The 20,529-nt window shown below is 46.5% G+C and overlaps 1 protein-coding gene across 1 annotated transcript in view; it reads left to right on the top strand.

The window, feature by feature from the left end:
* LOC107110877 (carbamoyl-phosphate synthase [ammonia], mitochondrial-like) overlaps positions 1-20,529 on the top strand; it is a gene marked incomplete at its 3' end in the record, with an annotated part of 93,407 nt that overhangs the window by 58,142 nt on the left and 14,736 nt on the right. The window contains exon 11 of the mRNA XM_015411717.1: positions 2,063-2,181. Within this exon, the coding sequence (XP_015267203.1) occupies positions 2,063-2,181 (119 nt within the window). The remainder of the gene's footprint in view (positions 1-2,062; positions 2,182-20,529) is intronic.

Here is a 20,529-nt window from a genome sequence, read left to right as displayed (position 1 = left end):
TCAGGTGGTGAAGGGCCATGGGGTATAAATCCACCCTCCTCCTCCTCCTCCTCCTCCTCCTCCTCCTCCTCCTCCTCCTCCTTCCCTTCTGTACCATCTCCCCAATCCCAGTCGCCTCACCCCAAAGCAGCTGTTTGCCCTGTGGCATGAAAAACATGGGTAGCTGTGTTGGTCGGCAGTAGGAGAGCCAGATTCGAGTCCAGCAGCACCTCGGAGACCATGCAGGGGGGTGGGGTTTGTGATCTTATGTGGGGAGGAGAAACACTTAAATCAGGGATGTCAAACATGCAGGCCGGGGGCCAGATCACGCCCCCGGAGGGCTTCCCTCAGGCCCGCAGTGGAACTGGCCATCTCCTGCTTCCAGTTTTGCTGCTGCTGTTGCATCATAGCTTGCTCCGCCAGACTCTCTTAATCGCTCAGCCATTTCGTGTTTTCCCCTGGGTCCTAGACTCAGGACTCTGAGCCTGAGATTTCTGTGGTGAATGTCGATAAATCAAAAGTAAGTTTGCAGTTTACGGATAAAAACTTGAACAGCATCCTCAACATTGCAAAAGGACAGACATTGTGATGCAATAATTCAGAGCAAGAGGTGTCAATTATCAGATACTGTTACATAAACAAACTATCGCAAGAGTGCTCATATTTTAAGCATGTTTCTATTTTAAGTTAAAAAAATCTTTGTGTTTGTGTCCGTTCTAATGTTTATATCCCTGCTACCTGGCATTACATTTTATGACACACCAGGCCCGGCCCAACAAGGTCGCATTCAATGTTCCCTCTAAGCTATGGAGTCTCGTGAGCAAAAATTCTACTTTGTGAGGTAGTGGCATTCAAGTTGTGAGCTAGCGATTTGGCTGCACAAATCAGTTTGCTCTGGAGCCATCCTTCCTGAATGAAGACAAAAATGTGTGAGCCGGAGGCTAAACAACTGTGAGCTAGCTCACACTAACTCAGCTTAGAGGGAACACTGGTCTCATTTATGTCAGATCCGGCCCTCATAACAAATGAGTTCGACACCCTGACTTAAATACTCGATTCCCCGGCTCCGCTTCCCTCACTGAAGAAGCAGCCCCATGTCAATGTTTTGGAGTGACGAAAAGGACGCAGGAAAGCTTGCAAGTTGCGGGGAGCGAAGCCAACCGGTGAAATGACGTGCAGCCATTTAAACTTAATAGGTCAGCGGCAGACCCATGCTGCTCAGCTGTTAGGCTTAAATGGCCCAAACAGCTGAACTGGACAAAAGTCTGGTAAATGTTCGAGGAAGGTGAAATGTTCAGGAAAGGTGCCTTCCCCGAACATTGGTTTGGGGGCTCTGAACGAGGCCCAGTTCATGCTGAATTATGGTTCGTGAAACGGTTCGTGCCCATCCCTAATCACTATGTCTGTTCAACTCATTAGATAGAATCATAGAGTTGGAAAGGATCTCCAAGGTCATCTTGTCAGACCCCCTGCACAAGGCAGGAAATTCACAAATACCTCCCCCTCCACACCTGCAGTGACCCTTGCTCCATGCCTTGAACATGACAAAAAACCTCCAGGATCCCTGGTCAAAGTGGCCTGGAGAAAAATGGCTTCCTGACCCCAAAGTGGTGATCTTGAACTAGGATAAATCTTGATCTTTATCAGTGAGGTTCCTCGCATCCTTCAAGGTCCTCTTTGGAGGCTCTGGCATTTCACAAATCTCACCCCCCCTTTTTTTTTGCTGAAATGTCTTCTCTCCTCTTGACGCCACTTCCATTAAATTAGATTGTAGATTGTTAGTCCGGGGGGGGGGTAAGATTGCCAGGTCCACGTTGGGAAATTCCTTGAGATTTGTGGGGAAACTGGGAAGGGAAAGACCACAGCAGGGATGCTATAATTATCAGCCTCCAGAGCAGCCATTTTCTCCAGGGGAACCGATCCCTGTAGTTTGGAGTTCTGTTGTAACTCCATGAGCTCTCCAAGTCTCACTCGGAGGTTGACAAGCCTTCCTGGGGGTGTAGGGAGCGTCACGCACATGGAACATGCCCTAGAAACAAAGTCAAGAAGATGGCAGTCACTGATCAGCCTCTCTTTTCGGCAGGCCTTGCACGACAGTGTCCCTGTGGAGGATATCCATAAGCTGACGTTCATCGACAAATGGTTCATCTATAAGATGCGTGACATTGTGAAGATGGAGAAGGACTTGAGAAGCTACAGTGGGTAAGAGTACCAACTGCCTTTGTTTTGAGGACTGCTCTGTGCGTGGCCATCTTCCTGATGTTCTCTGAGTTGCCAAGAGGTTTCCTTACCCCGTGGAAGTGTATTTTTTAAATATTGTGGATTTTCCGGGCTGTATGGCCGTGGTCTTGGCATTGTAAACCTGACGTTTTGCCAGCAGCTGTGACTGGCATCCTCAGAGGTATAACACAGGAAGATGGAGTACTCTCTGTGTCAAGGTGAGAAGGAAAATGGTAGATGGGTAATTTATATCTACTCAGGAAGGTGGGGTAGGGCTGAGTCATTATCTTGTAGGAGTTCCCCAGGCTGTGAACATGCTAATGGAGGAGCTTTCCTGAAGAGGTTCTTTTGCCTATGGATTGGCTGTTGAAATTCTAATCTTATCTGTAGTGCTGTTGTAAGATGTAGAGCATTTTGTGTTTTTCAGGACTGGAAATCATGCCCTGTTTATTTTTAAACTCTCTTCTTTCCTGTTGAAATTGTGTTTATGTTTATGAATTTCAATGGCTTCCCTGTGTAATCAGACATGGTAACTGGATGTGTTGTCCAGCCTTTCAGGGTCTTGGAACAAAATACTGTGTCCTGTTTGAGTTAGGCTGTGTTCAGCCACTGCTGATTTTTCAGGTCGGCCAAGTCTGCAGTGTCTGCATTAACATACAATTTAGATTGTTGATGGTATCACCTGGAAATTCCAGGCCCCCGGGAAGCAAAGTTGGCCCAAACTAGGGCTAGGGCGTTCTCGGTGGCGGCTCCCACCTGGTGGAATGAGCTCCCGGAAGATACTCGGGCCCTGCGGGACCTAGTGCAGTTCCGCAGGGCCTGCAAGACGGAGCTCTTCCGCCAGGCCTTTGAGGGGGAGCCGCCGCCGCCATTATACCACCAATGATTTTACAACCATCTGCCCCACATAGTAGAGGCAGATGTTGCCCAAACAGAGCTGGGGATACACTCTTCCTGGCGCTTCTGCAGGAAATAACTTGGCCGTCAGTTTTGGGATGTCGTCCGTCTTGGATGTAAATTGTATGTAATCTATGACAGCACCAATTTTATGATAGATATCTGTTTTTACTATGTTGTTATATGTATATTTTAACCTCGGCATTGCCGCCTGTTAGCCGCCCCGAGCTGAATACTGGATGGGGCGGGATATAAATCTCAAAAATAAATAAATAAATAAATAAACTCTCCCTCCCTCCATGTCTTCAACCATGAGCCCAGAGGAACATCTCGTATGCCCTGTGGAACTGTACTAGGGCCCTGCAGGGAGCAGATGTTACTAGGTAGAGAGTTCCACCAGGCAGGAGGAACTCTGGTTGAAGACGGCTGGACATCTTTTGGGCCAACGAGTTGTGATCTTGTGAGCGCAAGGCTCTTTGGGGTACATACCGGGAGAGGTATGTCGGTTCCAGACCGTTTAGGGCCTTGAAGGTTAGAACCAAAACCTTGAAGCGGATCCGGTACTCGACCTGGAGCCAGTGCAGCTGACGAGGCACTGGGTGAATGTGTGCTGTCATTGGGGCGAATAAAAACCAGAGGCTGAAAATCTGGGCTGTGATTAGCTGTCAACAGCACAGCTTCGGAGCGGAGTCAGCGGCAGATGATTTGCGGCTCTGGAAGGCCACCGAGGGCAAACCGTGATGGGAAATAATTTATTTTCATTTATATATTTTACTTAATTTATAGATTTTAGGCAGCAGGGTGCCGGTCGAGGCACTGATTGTACCGGAGCAGAACTTTTATTCCAGAGAAAATCAGACCCTCGAGGGGGGGATCCCGTTTTGCATTTCTTTTACATCTTCCTTTTCGGGCCACCCAGACAGAGCTGTAGCCTTTCTGGTGACGCCGCTGAGACCGGCTCTGAGCCTCTGGGCTGGACCCAGTGTGGTGCTGGAGCTAGAGTGAGGGGCTAGAATGTGGGGAACCCGGGTTTGCTTCCCCACTCAGCTGTGGAAGCTCTCTGGGTGACCTGGGGCCAGCCACACTCTCTCTCAGCCTCACCTGCCTCACAGGGCTGTTGTGAGGAAAGAACAGAGGGGAGGAGAATGATGTAAACTGCTTTGGGTTCCCCATTGGGGACAGAGGTTGGGTACAAATGGCGCCGAGTTGCCAACTTTGGGGTGGGAAATACCTGGATTGGGGGGGATGGGGAGGGAGGGGCTATTTGTACCCTGCCCTCCCCACAATGCAGGCTTAGGGCGGCTCTCGGTCAATTCATAAATACAATTAAAAACAACGTAAAATCGTCTAAAACAATACCACTATAACTAATACAGTTTCATAAAGTGCTGAAGGTTGTTCGTTAGTTATTCAAGATGGCTGACTTTCGGAGAGTACTTACAAAGCTTGGACTTCCTTCTGCTCGAGATCTTCCTACAGCGCAGGCTAGAGGTCAAAAACCAAGGCTAGGTGTCAAGGACCCAGGGCCGGAGCTCTATAGTGGCGGCGGCACCCTAGCTGAAAGCCTGGAGGAAGAGCTCCGTCTCGCAGGCCCTGCGGAACTGGAACAGTTGGGAATAATGCCATAGACTCCCCCTTCCAAGGCTGCCATACATTAGCCATGAGAAGTCCTTGGCTCTACAGGAAGAGGGCTTGGCTGTATTCTCATGTATTTGAGCTGTTTAAGAAGTCCCGTGTGGACCATATTGAATGTATGAATGTATCAAATATCATATAGAATCTTAGAGTTGGAAGGGACCTTGCAGGTCATCTAGTCCAACCCCCTGCACTCTGCAGGAGCATAGCTGAAAGAGAGCCCTACATACATCCAACATACCTGAAAGTTGGTCGTCCAGCCTCTGCTTGAAAACGTCCAGCGAAGGAGCATTCACCACCTGCCGAGGCAGTCTGTTCCACTGCTCAACCACTCTGACAGTTAGGAAGTTTCTCCTGATATTTAGCCGGTAACGACTCTCTTGTAATTTCCACCCATTAGATCTAGTCTTGCAATCCGGAGCAAGAGAGAATAGATCTGCTCCATCTTCTACATGACAGCCCTTCAGATATTTGAAGACTGCAATCATGTCCCTGTATAGAAATATTGCTTCTATATTCACATGCCTTCTCCTGTAATGTCTTTTGATAACATGCTATGTCTTGTTTCCTGTTGCAAGCCAATTGGTGAGGCCACATGGCCTCAATAGCCATGCCATAAACCCACATTCTTTCACACTTTAATGCCAAACGCCAGACCTCATGGCTCCACTTTCTGGCCCACATGCGACTAGTCACGTAGACCATGAAGTAGCTGGAGTTTGGGGTCAGATAAGTCCCAAACTTATAGCCTATCCCCACACGCAGCTATGGCAACCAATAATTGGGCACACCCATGCCCACTTGCAATTGGCTGATTTGTGACTGGAATTGGGGTATAATTGTTTGATCCCTAGGGGAGTGAGTTCTCTTGCTTTTTGCTCTCCCTTCCTCCTCTTGTCATTGTCTGGTTTATTGCACCTGAAATGCTGCCTCTTGAAAGACAAAGAGTTGCTTTGTGACTTGGAGCACATGGTGTGCAAAAATGGGATTTCCCTTCAAATCCCTTGATGTTTTCGTGGTCTCCTCTTGTAACTGCTCCTCTAATAGTTTTTTATACCATTTCTGAATTAATTTATCACTTGAGGAGAGTCAAATTTTATCTATTTCATTAGGACCATTGTAAAATCCTGGTTTTTTATCTTCATTATATCTTGATTTTAGTACATTTTTTTCCCCACCAGGATAGTTTTATGTTATGTTTTAATAATATTTCATCTGAGTTCAATTCCATTTTATTATTTAATAAGTTCCCATATGTTTTTCTACCTTCCCTTATTAATAATGAAGGTTTGGCAAATGCCTCTATCAGCGATATCCAGATTGGTATTTTCGTATAGTTTTTCTCTTTTACTAAGTTCCAGACTCTGATAAGAGTGCTTCTAATTATTTGGGTGTGGAAGTTGGAATGGATTTTATCTTTCCTGTACCATAAGTATGCATGCCACCCCATAGCTAAATCAAATCCTTCTAAAGCTAGTGTTCTCTTGTCCTCTAATGTTGCTCATTCCTTAATCCATGTCATAGAAGCTGCAAAATAGTATAATTGCCAATTGGGAAGTGCAAAGCCTCCGTTATTTTTATTCCCCTGAAGATCTTTAATTTTTATCCTTGTTTTTTTCAATTGCCATATAAATTTACCTACAATTTTTTCTAAGTCTTTAAAGTATTGATATTTTTTAATTATTGTAAATTTTGTGCAAGGAACAGGAATCTAGGTAGAATGTTCATTTTAACTGTTGCTATTCTACCCAGTAAAGAAAGGTGCACTTTATCCCAACGATTTAGGTCTCCTCTTATTTCTTTTAAAAGTTGTAAATAATTATTTTCATATAACATCGCTGATTTATTAGTGATCCATATTCCTAGGTATTTCACCTTCTGGACTACTTCCATTTTAGAAATTTCTTTTATCTTTTGTATTAATCTTTGAGAGCAGTTTCTAGTTATAATTTTCATTTTTTGAAAGTTAATTCTAAATCCAGCTAAATTCCCAAATTCCTGGATATCATCTATTAAGGGAATTAGAGAGCATTCTGGTTCTTCTATTATAAAGATCAAATCGTCTGCAAAAGCTTGCAGCTTGAACACTTTGCCCTTTACTCTCAGTCCTTTTACCTGATCATTATTTCTTATCCTTTCAGCTAACGATTCTATAGTAAATATAAATAGTAGGGGAGATAATGGGCACCCTTGCCTGGTACCCTTCTGTATTTGAATGCTTTGGGTGGGTTTTCCATTAACTAAAATTTTAGCATATTGGGTAGTATATATATAGATTTTATCATTGTAAAAAAGTTGTTCCCGCATTCGCAAATTGAATTTTTTTGTAACATATATGCCCAGTTGATGTTATCAAAGGCCTTCTCTGCATCTAAAAGAATTAGCGTCATCGGTTTCCCCGGGTGTAATTCATAATATTCTAATGCATTAATTATAGTTCTTATATTATTTGGTATCACATTTTCTCAAGGGGAGGCACTGAGCTCTGTCGCCTGGAGATCGGTTCTAATTCCAGGAGGTCTCCAGACTCCACCTGGAGGTTGGCAGCCATATGGACAGAAGGACTTTCTGTCAGTGTGGAACAAAGAAGAGCTAAGGAAGCTGATGGTGCAGTGCGGAAGAAAGCAGCCTATTTGGAATACCATGATCCCCTGCATGTTTCACATGCTGCTTTGTCAGGGGATCCGAACAGCAGCCGAACGGCTTCCTTCTCTACAGGGTTTTCCCCCCATCATTGTTCCGTGGGTCATGTGGCACTCCTTCCCAGATTTCTGTCAGTGAAGAAGAAGAAGAGATTGGATTTATACCCTGCCCGTCACTCGGAGTCTCAGAGCGGCTTACAATCTCCTTTTCCTTCCCCTCCCCACAACAGAAACCCTGTGAGGTAGGCGGGGCTGAGAGAGCTCTTTCAAGGACAGCTCGTGAGAGAACAGCTCTGAGAGAACTTGTGACTGACCCAAGGTCACACCAGCAGCTGCGTGTGGAGGAGTGGGGGAATCAAACCTGGTTCTCCCAAATTAGAGTCTGCGCACCTAACCACTACACCAAACTGGCTGTCAGTGGAACAGACCTTGCTTCCTACCCCTATTGGACAAAACTCTTCTCAAAAGAGTGGGGGTGGGCAGGGGAGAGATGAAAGCCTAAGGCCTGGCCAGCCGGCCTAGCCATTAGGCACACCTGGGCAGTTGCCTGGGTGTCATAGGTGGAGGGGTGCCCAGATCAGCCCTGTCGCTGCAACGCAGCCATGGGCCGAGTGGGCAGCCCTCGGCAAGCTGGTGTGGTGTGGTGGTTAAGAGCGGCGGACTCTAATCTGGAGAGCCGGGTTCGATTCCCCTCTCCTCCGCATGAAGCCTGCTGGGTGATCTTGGGCCTAGGGATGGTGGCCTCCAGTTGGGACCTGGGGAGTCCTTGGAATTACAGCTCATCTCCAGTCTACAGAGGTCAGGTCCCATGGATGAAATGGATGGTGTGGAGGGTGGACTTTGTGACATTGTACTCAATGAAATTGTTGTGCAGTCGAGTTAGAACGGATAAAAGGAAGTCCTTCTTCACCCAAAGAGTGATTGACACGTGGAATTCACTGCCACAGGAGGCGGTGGTGGCTACAAGCATGGACGGCTTCAAGAGGGAATTAGATAAGCATATGGAGCAGAGGTCCATCAGTGGCTATTAGCCAGAAGGTATAGATAGGGACTCTGGGGCAAGTGATGCCCTGTCTTCTTGGTGCTTGGGGGGGGGGTCAACAGTGGGAGGGCTTCTAATGTCCTGACCCCACTGCTGGACCTCCTGATGGCACCTGGTATTTTTGGCCACTGTGTGACACAAGAGTGGTGGACTGGATGGGCCGTTGGCCTGATCCAACATTGGCTTCTCTTATGTTCTTATGTCCATTCAGGTCCCTGTCCTCCCCAGGCTCCAACCCCAAATCTCCAGGAGTTTCCCAACCTGGATCTGGCAACCTTGCCCCCCCAACCCCCCCGCTGGTGGCCAAGGAGGACCTGGGAACTCTACTTGGTCTAGTCACAATTCTCTCAGAAGTCTCTCAGCCCCACCTAGCCTCACAAGGTGCCTGTTGTGGAGAGAGGAAGGGGCAGGTGATTGTAAGCTGCTTTGAGACTCCTCAGGGTAATGAAGAGCGGGGTACAAATCCAGTCTCCTCCTCCTCCTCTTCTTCTTCCTTCCCTACTCCACGGGGGGGGGGGCAAAGTCATTTTCATAGGGCACCCAAAATCCTTGCCCCAGCCCTGCCCCGAGTAACAGCAGAATACAGTGAATGTTGGGTCTGGAACAGAGCAGGGGAATTGTCGAAAACGGTACCCCCTTCTGTTATCATAAACATATCGCTGTGTCCAGCCCCGTGGGAAGTAGTTTTGGAATCGCGAGAACTGGAATCATTAAAGGTCTTTGAGGGTTCTTGTTCAGCTTGCAAAACTTGGAGCTCCTCTAGCTAACAAATAATTTTTTTAAAAAAAAGCGCAGAATCCCAGCGTGGAAAAAAAAATCGCAGTCAACTTGCTGACTCCACTGCCCATATGTTGCAATGTGACCCTCCTCCCTTCCAAAAGCGATGATTCTCGGAGCATCGGAATATAAATTGGCTTCCCTCCGTAATGTGACTGTATTAAATAAAGCACAATGGATGGCAGTAAATTGAAGATCAAGGCTGTTTGTCAGTCGCCCGGCTTTGCTGACACGGGCATTCTCTTTGTCATTTTACGAGGTTGGCGGAGCCTCCTCCTTGAGTTATTGTCTTCACGGTTTGCTCCGGTGGTTGTGTTCTGTGTGCGTGCCTGGTTTTTGCAGTTTGGCCATGTGAGGGCACTAGAAACTCACAGTAGGCCTGATTGCAGAAAAGGAACTTGGCGGAAGGGTCCCGATGATTGTTATGAGCCTGCCTTTCATCTAATCTTTGTTCTGCTCCTCTGACAATCTGTAAATTTTTAATTGAGCAGTTCTCATCCCAACCCACCAGCGAGTCAGGAATGTTAGCTAAGCCCAAGCAGAAATGACTATGGGAGAAGAGAAGAAAGGTTGCAATTGATTATTTACAGTTTTGGATACAGACGGTAATTTCCTTCTCCCCCCCCCCCCCCCGAACTTCCTTGCTATGTTTTATCGTTTCACGCAAAAGCAAATGAATGCATGAGTCTGGTAGCTACCGATGCTGAAAGGAATCGGTTTTTCTCACTGTTCTCTTTGGATATGATCAAGATATGATGAGGCTGGCTTACAGTCCAATCCTGAACAGAGTTAAAACCCCCCTGTAAGCCCACTGACTTCAATGGACTTAGAAGGGTGTAACTTTCGTATTGCACTGTTAGATATTCAAACGACAAAGGGTGGGTATACCCAGTAGCTTTCCTTTCACTGCATGTAGTGAATTTTGCTGTTTACTGTAACCCTGCGACAGATGTTGGACTCTCGAAAGGGCCAAAACACCAGTACTGTAGTCCACACATGGGCTAGCTTGCAGCTATAGTTCTCTTCTGGCTCCCATTCGGATGCCAGCAGATAATCACAAACAATGGCTTATTGTGGTGGGTGTTTTCAGCAAAAGGAATACAAGGGGGTATAAATGGTATCCCCTTTTTTCTTGGGACCCTCAAGAAAATGTGTATTTATCAAACCAGCATACCTGGCCTGTACCAGACTGTGATGTGGGAAGCCAGCTTGGTTGGGAGGAAACTGCTGTCAATTACAGGAGGCACTGCCTCCTGTAATTGACAGCCCTCCCACCCAAGCTGACTTCCCAGTTCCAACATCACAGCCTGGCTATTGTGAGAACCGCCTGGATCTATCTTCATGTTTCAAGCAGGAGCGTGAGACTAGGATGGTGGCAGCAGGATAGCTGCCCTTACCCATGCCCTCTACTTTTGTTTAGAAGCAGTCTCCTTCCCCACTTCATATGAGAGCAGACCTTGCATATCTGGGGCCTTGTGGCTGCGTCGCTTTTCAAAATAATACAGATACCCAATGATAATGTCCTCTCTCAGGCAGAAAGACGATGTGATCATCCCCCAACTCTTATCTCTGCTTCTGTCTGTGTTTTTGCACTTCACTGTCATGGAAGGAGACTTGAGACCAATGCTCCCTCTAACTTGTGAGCAAAAATTCTACTTTGGCCACTGTGTGGCCTTTGTGAGCTACTGGCATTAAAGTTGTGAGTGAGAAATTTGGCTGCTGTATAAATTAGTTTGATCTGCAGCCATCTTTCCTGAGCCAAGATAAAAATGTGTGAGCCAGAGGCTAAAAAACTGTGAGCTAGCTCACACATACTCAGCTTAGAGGGAACACTGCTTGAGACTGCCTTCAACCCCCCTTTCCCCAATCTATAGGTAAGCTAGACTGCCAGTAAGTGTGTGTGTGTGTGTGTCAAAGCCTGGGCTTCTGCTTTTATTCAGTTTCAACAGTCCTGCCTACCTGCCTACCAGCATGTGCAAGCAAAGTGTCTAGTTGCTTTGCTCTTCCTTTCATTGAAGGGAGTGATGGATCCTGAGCCTCTGTTGTCCCACTTTCTCCTGCCTAACAGTGTGTACAAACAAAACCTTTGGTCCCTCGGTGATGCAGCTCTAGAGCATGAAAGAGCTCATGTAAACTGAACCCCTGCTTATATAGACTCAGAACACCCCATGGGAGTTCATGAGATGAAATCAAATTAATGAATAAATGCAACATTTAGCAGAAAGTAGAAGCTCAGAGGTTAAGACGCTGAACTGCAGACTGGAAGGCCGGTAGTTTGGCAGTTCGAGACCCTAGTGTCACATGACGGAGGGAGCTCTCGTCTGGTCCCAGCTCCTGCCAACCTAGCAGTTCGAAAGCAAGAAATTGCAAGTAGACAAATAGGTACTGCTTTGGTGGGAAGGTAACAGCGTTCCGTGTGCCTTGGTGTCTAGTCATGCCAGCCACATGACCACAGAAACGTCTTTGGACAATCCTGGCTCTTTGGCTTAGAAACGGAGATGAGCACCGCCCCCTAGAGTTGGATTCAACTGGCTTTCAAGGAAGGGAAACCTTTACCTTTATAGAAACACTGTGCACAGAAATGGCAAGTTGAACGATCCTGTTTTGGTGGGAAGATAGTTTCAACCATTTTATTTATTTATTTACATTTATAGTCTGCCCTCCCTGCAAGCGCACTCAGAGCAGATCACAAATGCAATATCTGGAACATATCAAAAGTTCCAATACATATTAAATATAAATATAAAACGAGACACTTTAAAAACCACATAGATTAAAACAGAACACCCTATTTATCCTCGTGCAGAGATTTCCAGCTGGTGCCATCGATCGCTAGATCTTCTTAGCCTGGGCCACATGGGGGTTGTTGCTTCAGCAGGGGAGACCAAATTATGTCATTTTACATAACGTATGTGTTTTTACATATCACTTTCTGTCCTTTATGTACAACTAATGCAAAAAAAGAGGCATAAGTGAATACGTTTACTGAATATCAGTGGTCTGGATAAAACACAGCAGCATTTTCATCCAGAGCATGAAGAAGCCATGTCGGAAACGGATTTTCAAATCGAAACAGGGACCGATTCCCCGCAAGCAGCTGTGCCGCCCTCGCTCTTCCGTTTGCCCCGTTTGCATTGGTCAATTTCACACTATTCGCTGCTCAGCTGCATTTTGACCTGCATCTTCCCCTGATTTCCCCTGCGTCTTCTCGATCTCAAAAAACAAGGATTGAGAAGATGCGGGGGGAATCAGTGGGAGATGCGAGTCAAAAAGCCGCTGCGCAGTGATTAGTGTGAAATTGACCAATGCAACCAGGGCCGGCTTGAGGTGTTTCTGCGCCATAGGCAAGGGTGCCTTATGGTGCAGATGCCAACCTCCCGGTGGGGCCTGGAGTCCTCTGGAGCCAGCCACCCTTTTGCTGCTGCCACCACCGCCTTCTCCCCCCCGCCACCACCAAAGGGGGGGAGGAGGGGGAGGCACAGCTTGGCGCCCCATCCAGGGCCCCGCGCTCTAGGTGAATGCCTAGTTCGCCTAGTGGGTGAGCCGGCCCTGAATGCAACCGGGGCAAATGGAAGAGCGAGGGTGGCACAGCTGCTTGCGGGGAATCAGTTAGGGTGTTTCCTTGCTGCATGTTCCTTATCTCCACTCCACCCTACCTCACCTCCATGTTTTTGGCAGTTCACAGTTATCCCGCATTCAGAAGGAGGGGTCCCGTATCTTGTTATACTATCTAATTGTAATAGTTGTAGTAGATCCTTTTCAATGTTAAGCTTTATTCTCTAATTATGTACAATGTTTACACACCTTTGTACCAGTTTGTTGTCTCTTACTCTAATTGTTTTGGAAATTGTTTTATGAACTGTTGTTATCTCTTGTTTTTCCTACTTATCAATAGAAAATTGTTTAAAAAAGAAGGAGGAGGGGTCCCGATGGCAGCTTGTTGGAATAACACACCTTCTCATGTTGATAGAACAAGTTAGCGGTGGAACATTTCACTTCTCTGTTTTTCATTGCTTATGCAACACACTTCTGGAAGCACCTTCCAGTTGGGGAGAGATGGCTTTCAATTTCAGGGAGCAGGTTTTCTAGGGGAAGAGAATGGAGCCTGGGATACTCTCTTCCCTTCCCCAATCACTCGAACTCAAAGTTTTTCTGCCGCTCGCAGCTATGTGGTGGCTGGAACCTTGGTTGTTTCCCTTCTTCTAAACATTCCAAAAGGATTTATGCTAAAACCGGAGTAAATGTCAGGCAAATGGTCCCCCCCCTGACAAATATAGAATTCCCGGCCCTTCTTGGCTTTTTACATTAGTGAATAAATGAACAGGATATGAAAATATACTTTGACTTCCACTTGGGGTATAGTCCCGAACACCACATCAAGTGGCACTTCCACACCGATAGCCAAGGGAAAGCTCGTTGAGTGATGGAAATGTGTCCTGGCACCTTTGCGCGAGGCCTGGAGCTCTTTCCAGTCCCCGGTCTGCTTCTGCTCCCCTGTGTGGATTTTTGCTGTGCTGCGGGACTCTTTTCAGCTTGAAAATAACCCCCTGTGACTTGATTTTAGATCTCTGAGCGATGTTCTAATGTGACCGAATGCACACTGGCAACTTCCCCGCTGCTTGCCATGCATTTCTGCAAGCTGCAATGTGGTTCTTCTATTACAATTATTATTAATTGGCTGTATTATAGGAGTGCCTAGAGGCCGGGTCGTGAATTGTGCCTCTGGAACGTATAATCCCTTTAAAAAACCAGATGTTCTGTTTGGCTAGATCTGTTAGGCAAATCAAGGGACCGCAGTGTGATTAAACCCTTTTAAATAAATCACAGATTAAAGAAATGGTATTGTGCATGGGATAACCAATCCACGTTTGTTCGGCTAATATCATCCAGACTAGGGATGGCGAGCGGGTAGGTTTGCCGGGGGGGGGGGGGGGCTTTGCTTTCTTCTCCTTGGAAAAAGAAAAAAAAAGTCTTGCATCCTTCACTCATCACTTCATCAATAAAAGTTTCACAAATGAGCAGGACTAGCCAAGCGAAGGTCAAGAAGTGATCCCAGCAGCGACTGTCATTGTGACAGATAAACGTACTGAAATCTTCTCTTGGCTCCGAGTGAAACTATATGCTGCCAAGACTGGCGTGGCAACAACCACTTCCCCAGGTCGTCAAATAGCCTTAGCACAACTCTGCATGGTGAGACCATTTAATTCTTGCTTGTGTCTCTTCTATACCGCACGTTATTGTAATTTACTATAACAATAATGAGAATTATATTGATGAGGAATTGCAGATTAGCTTTCCCTTGCCAGGGAGGATCTGAGGCTTAGTAGTAGAGCACACACTTTATGATCTCTGATACCTTTGGGGAGGGGGGGTAAAGAAAATCTGGGAGAGCCACTGCCAGTCAGAGTAGACAATACTGAGAAAGAAGGATCAATGACCCATCTAGAGCCAGTATAATGAAGTAGTCAGAGAGACTCACATTCAGATCCCGCCTTGCTCATGAAACTTGCCAGGGGCTGCTCTCTCTCGCTCTCTCTCAGCTTAACCCACCTCACAGTAAAGGTAAAGGTAAAGGTTTCCCTTGCTCGAAAGCCAGTCGAATCCGACTCTAGGGGTGTGGTGCTCATCTCCGTTTCCAAGCCGAAGAGCCAGCGCTGTCCAAAGACTTCTCCGTGGTCATGTGGCCACCATGACTAGATGCCGAGGCACACGGAACATTGTTACCTTCCCACCAAAGCAGTACCTATTTATCGACTTGCAGTTTCTTGCTTTCGTACTGCTAGGTTGGCAGGAGCTTGGGACAGAGACAGGAGCTCACTCCGTCATGCGGCACTCAGGTCTCGAACTGCTGAACTACTGACCTTCCAGTCTGCAACTCAGCATCTTAACCACTTGAGGCACCACAACCCCCAACCCACCTCACAAGGTAGTTGTAAAAATTTTAAAAATGCCTGAAAGGAAGATGATTCTGAATGTCTGGCAATCCACCTAAAATATTGTTTTACACAAGGCTTCCTTTTTATTACTGTACATACTTTAACTTCTACGTGAGTGTCAGATGGCTCCCACCCCCTTTTTTTGACAGCGTACCTTGCGGGAGAGAACCTAGTCTCGTCTTCCTTTTGGATAAATGCAGTATGTGTGTGGCTTTGAGCTCCTTGGAGGAACAGTGGGATACAAATACAACAAAGAGAGACAGACAGTAAGGCAGGTTCATACACCACCTGTGGTCAAAAATTCAACAGCAAATTGCTTGTGCAATGCTAAGACCTTGAGGAATTTCACATTACCCTTTAGCTGCTGCCTGGGCCTCTTGTCAGTTGGGCTCCAACTCCCCTCAACACCCTCCCTCGTTTTTGGCATTTTGCAGTTATGTGTCGTTCCTTCTCCCCCTTCACAGCATTTGGAGCCTCACGGAGGAATACAACACTTTCAAAGTGAGTTTCACCAATTCTGTGTTTGACAACAAGTTTTTTTCAGAGTCCCTCTAACCTGGGAGAACATGCAGATCTGTCCTCGCAGAGGAGGGAGAGCTTGTACCTGAATAAAACTTGGTCTTAAAGGTGCCACTAGACTGTTTTGGACCAGGGGCCGGGGGGAGCTCTGCAACTTACCTGGCCACTTCTTGCTCTGACTGAGGGCTGCTGGGAGCAGGGGGTGGGGCTTGTTGCATGTGCCCGCCCCCTGGACTCTTTACTGCCGGAGCTCCGTTCCTGCACGCTCCTGCAGGAAATGACCCCTGCCTGGAATTATAACTGACCTCCAGGCTATCCGGATCGGTTCTCTTGGAGAAAATGGCTGATTTAGGCCCATTCTGCATCTAGCATTTGCTCCGCTGTCTTACCAAACCCACACTGGAACAGAAATTCCCCTCTACATTGCATGCCAGTTTCACTTTGATTGATTGTTGGATTGTTCCTCCTTCTGCTCTTCTCTCTGGCAGATTCCAGGGGATCCCCTACTCCAGCAGGTGTGGTTTTTGTAAGAAGGACTGTGTTGAAACTGTCCCTCACGTTCTCCTTCAATGTCCCTTTTACCTGGTACCCTACATTAGCTCAATTCCCAGAGATCCCTGACGATTTTAAGGTTCTGTTTTTGCTTGATAATCAAGATACGGAACTAACCGAAATAGTAGCAAGGTTTCTTCTTAGTGCTATGGCTATACGTTCTGATAAGTAACCACTAGGTTTTTCTGCTTTCATGCTGTTTTTCTGCACCGTAGCTCCAATCTTACCTTATATGGATTTGTATTTTCCGATCTGATCTCCTATTGCATGTATATACGTATGCCTATAAAGGCTTGTCAAAGATTGTTGGATTTTATGGCAGTGTCCAGACTGTATGCCACTTTCACCAGTTTGGTGTAGTGGTTAAGAGCGCGGACTCTAATCTGGGAGAACCGGGTTTGATTCCCCACTCCTCCACTTGCACCTGCTGTTGCACAAATGTGACGTCAGCACACTGGGCACATAGCCGGGCAACGCTCTGGCAATGGGGCTGAAAACTCGATGGTATCATCGAGTTTTCAGCCCCATTGCTAGAGCATCCCCCAGCTATGTGCGTACGTCACGTCTGGGCGACAGTATAGTGCAGCGTGTGTGTTTTCCCTGTGGGAATGTTCCTGCCAAGAACTATGTGTCCCCTGCCACTTCAACGGCAGAAAGTTGCCTATTTTTGTTGTTGTTCAGTCGCACAGTCGAGTCCGATTCTTCACAACCCCATGGACCCCATCACACAAGGCCCTCCTGTCCTCCGCCATCCTCCAGAGTTTGCTTAATTTCATGTTCGCTGCATTGATAACACTGTCTAACCATCTCATCTTTTGTTGTCCTCTTCTTTTTCCACCAATCTTTCCCAGCATCAGGGTCTCCTTCTCCAGTGAGTGCTCCCTTCTCATTTGGTAGCCAAAGTATTTGAGCTTCAGCTTCAGTATCTGGCCTTCCAGGGAACAGTCAGGGTTGATTTCTTTTTGGATTGACTGGTTTGATCTCCTTGCAGTCCAAGGGACTCTCAAGAGTCTTCTCCAGCACCATAATTCAAAAACATCTACCCATCTCTTTAAGGACTTGCCACAGTTTGTTGTAATCCACACAGTCAAAGGCTTTAGCATAGTCAATGAAGCAGAACTAGATGTTTTTCTGATACTCCCTTGCTTTCTCCATAATCCAGCGAATGTTGGCAATTTGATCTCTAGTTCCTCTACCTCTTTGAAACCCAGCTTGTACTTCTGGCAGTTCTCTATCCACGTATTGCTGAAGCCTAGCTTGTAGGATCTTGAGCATGACTTTGCTAGCGTGTGAAATGAGTGCAATTGTGCGATAGTTTGAACATTCCTGGGCATTGCCCTTCTTTGGGATTGGAATGTAAACTGACCTTTTCCAATCCTGTGGCCACTGTTGCGTTTCCAAATTTGCTGGCATATTGAGTGCAGCACTTACCTTCCCCCAAAGGGGGGTGGGAGTTCAAGTTTTCATGTTGCACGCTGTAATGTTATATATCTGTCTTTTTATTTTGTGTGAAACGCACATGCAAGATATAAATGTTCCCACAGGCCTGAAATACGGTGCCAGAGCACCCTGTCACTTGGAAGCACTTCGTTTTAGATATCAGCAGCTTTATTGGGAACCAGACCATAATACTTCTGTGGGGCAAAATTATAATTTCGCGTCCTGTACTGCAGAGCGACCTCTAAGAATACAGATGTCATCCATCGCTAACACTAGCTAAAAGCAATGGAAGTGCGCAGTGAAAAGGACTGATCGTGCTCAGAAATAAAGTTAAAAAGGTTGGACGTTTGCAAAGAAAAAGCCGTGCACATCTCTGTCTGCCTGCCAGCGTGCATCCACAGTACGACACACACAGTTAATACTGTGTTCCCTCTGGCACTGTAGCGTAGGAAATCTGTAAGGCAAACATATTTGGAACAGGTCGTGGTGGTGGTGAAGTTTGAGGAAGAGAAACTGCGGGCGGGGAGGTAGTTCAGAAGTCCTTCTACCCCTTCTCTGCCTTAGTTCGCCCTCTCGTGAAGTGGTTTTTCAGGGAAAAGATTCAGTTAATCAGCTTTGCTATAACATGTAATTAGGCTCTTTGTTACATACTAAGGCAAACCTTAGTAGTCAAGTTCTGGAAGACGTGGATGTATTTGCAAAGGGACAGGTTCCCCTTGTTCAAAGATGTTTTGGTTATGCTTAGCAGAGCAATGTTGCACAGCGGGAAAATAAAGCAGACACAGATACGTGTGTGATTCAGTTTCTAATAAAAGTTTACTAAATAAGAAAATTAGGAAGGGTTACATGGAAGAAAATAGGACACACTCTAACTCAGAGGTGTCGAACTCATTTGTCATGAGGGCCGGATCAGATATAAATGAGACCTTGTTGGGCTGGGCCATGTGTGTCATAAAATGTAATGCCAGGTAGCAGAGACATAAACTTTATAAAGGACACAAACACAAAGAATTTTTTTCTTACTTAAAATAAAAACATGCTTAAAACATTAGCTCTGTAAGCTGCAAACCTACTTTTGATTTATTGACATTCACCACAGAAATCTCATGCTCTGAGTCTAGGACCCAGGTTAAAACGGCAGCAGCAGCATCGGAAGCGGGAGACGGCCAGTTCCACTGCGAGCCTGATGGAAGCCCTCCGGGCCCCTGGGCCGCATGTTTGACACCCCTGCTCTAACTGGTCTTTCCTAGTCCTAACTCCATCTTGTCTTCTTCATGGAGAGAGCACATAGACACACAAGAGAAGAAAGGAGAGAAAGTTTACCCCCAAAGTTCCACCCCTTGTGTATGTGACAAACTGCATATAGCAGCCTCAATAAATTGATCAGCCAATAGACATTCTCCGGCTCATCTTACTTAGGAATGACACCACTCCTTCTCTGGTAGGAAAAACGTGCCTCAAGCCTTCTTGGCTCTAAGCTAACTACGTAATATTAGCATACTAAAACAACAATTTAACTCTTCTGTGACTGAAGTGTGACACTTGCAAAAATCTAACAAAATGTTTCCCAATGCTCATTAAGTCTAAACCCTTCCTACAAATCAGCCCTCTCATTTACACATTGGGAACCTGTAGCTCTGTCTTCCTATTTGGCCCTGCATGCAGTCTTTAACTCCAACCTCCAACAATGTTTGCCATTAGAGAACGCCGAATTATCTTTCACATGGTGACTAGTCGTAACCAGTGTTTCCTCTAAGCTGAGTCAGTGTGAGCTAGCTCACAGTTTTTTAGCCTCCGGATTGCACATTTTTGTCTTAGCCCAGTGTTATGTATTGAGCCTAAGTCAGCCCTCAAGGAACTGGTTGAGCTTGCTACTCTAGAACAATAGCTTACCAGGATCCTGGAGTAGACCAATAGATAAGTAGTGTAATGTAAATAGCCTATCCTTGGGAGTGTGTGTGTGTGGGGTGTGGTGTTTGCATGCTTTATAAGCAGGGCTCAAGCCTTGCTGCTGGTCCCTGTGTGTTCGTGAAATCACTAAATAGACTAGAGCTGATCACTGGCCTGCGTCCAGAACCCAGTATTTAACACCCAGGAAGGATTTATGCAGCAGCCAAATCCCTTGCTCAGAACATTAAGGCCAGTAGCTCACAAAGTAGAATTTTTGCTCACAGGACTCCACAGCTTAGAGGGAGCACTTGTAACCCACCCAACACTTTTTCTGAGACTGCAGGTATTTTGCAAGGAGGAGTGATTTTGCAGCATCTGCAGGAAATATGACTGGGTACCATGCTAAGAGGCGACGCAGCAGGATTAGACTGATTGGCAGCTTCGTTCACTTTGGGTTTGGATTCCGATGTCATAAACCACGGTTTATAAGCTGTGCTTTGATTAACCTCTGGTTTATTGTGATGTCTGAACACCGGCTGCCCGACAAACTCTGGCTTGTTAATGAGTGTTAAAATAGGCTGCTAAATTATGCTTTATACCCACAGCTTTTCATGACATCTGAATGCAGAAATTCCAGTCTGTTCAGTAGTACCACCTCTGTTAGCCTCCAGCCTACAGACAGAGAAGCACAGACCAACAGAAAATCCAGCTATGTCCAGTTTTTCCCTGATCCTTCTCTCTGCCATTCCAGCTCATACAGTTCACAGGAGGTGGTGGTGGCTACAAGCAGGGACGGCGTCAAGAGGGAATTAGATAAGCATCTGGAGCAGAGGTCCATCAGTGGCTCTTAGCCACAAGGTGTAGATAGGGACTCTCAGTCTGGGGCAAGGGATGCTCTGTACTCTTGGTGCTTGGGGGGCCCACAGTGGGAGGGCTTCTAGTGTCCTGGCCCCACTGCTGGACCTCCTGATGGCACCTGGTATTTCTGGCCACTGTGTGA

This window comes from Gekko japonicus, unplaced genomic scaffold (assembly GCF_001447785.1).
Source record: "Gekko japonicus isolate JY-2015 unplaced genomic scaffold, Gekko_japonicus_V1.1 scaffold175, whole genome shotgun sequence".
NCBI lineage: Eukaryota > Metazoa > Chordata > Lepidosauria > Squamata > Gekkonidae > Gekko > Gekko japonicus.
This window is presented reverse-complemented; position numbering and strand designations above follow the sequence as displayed.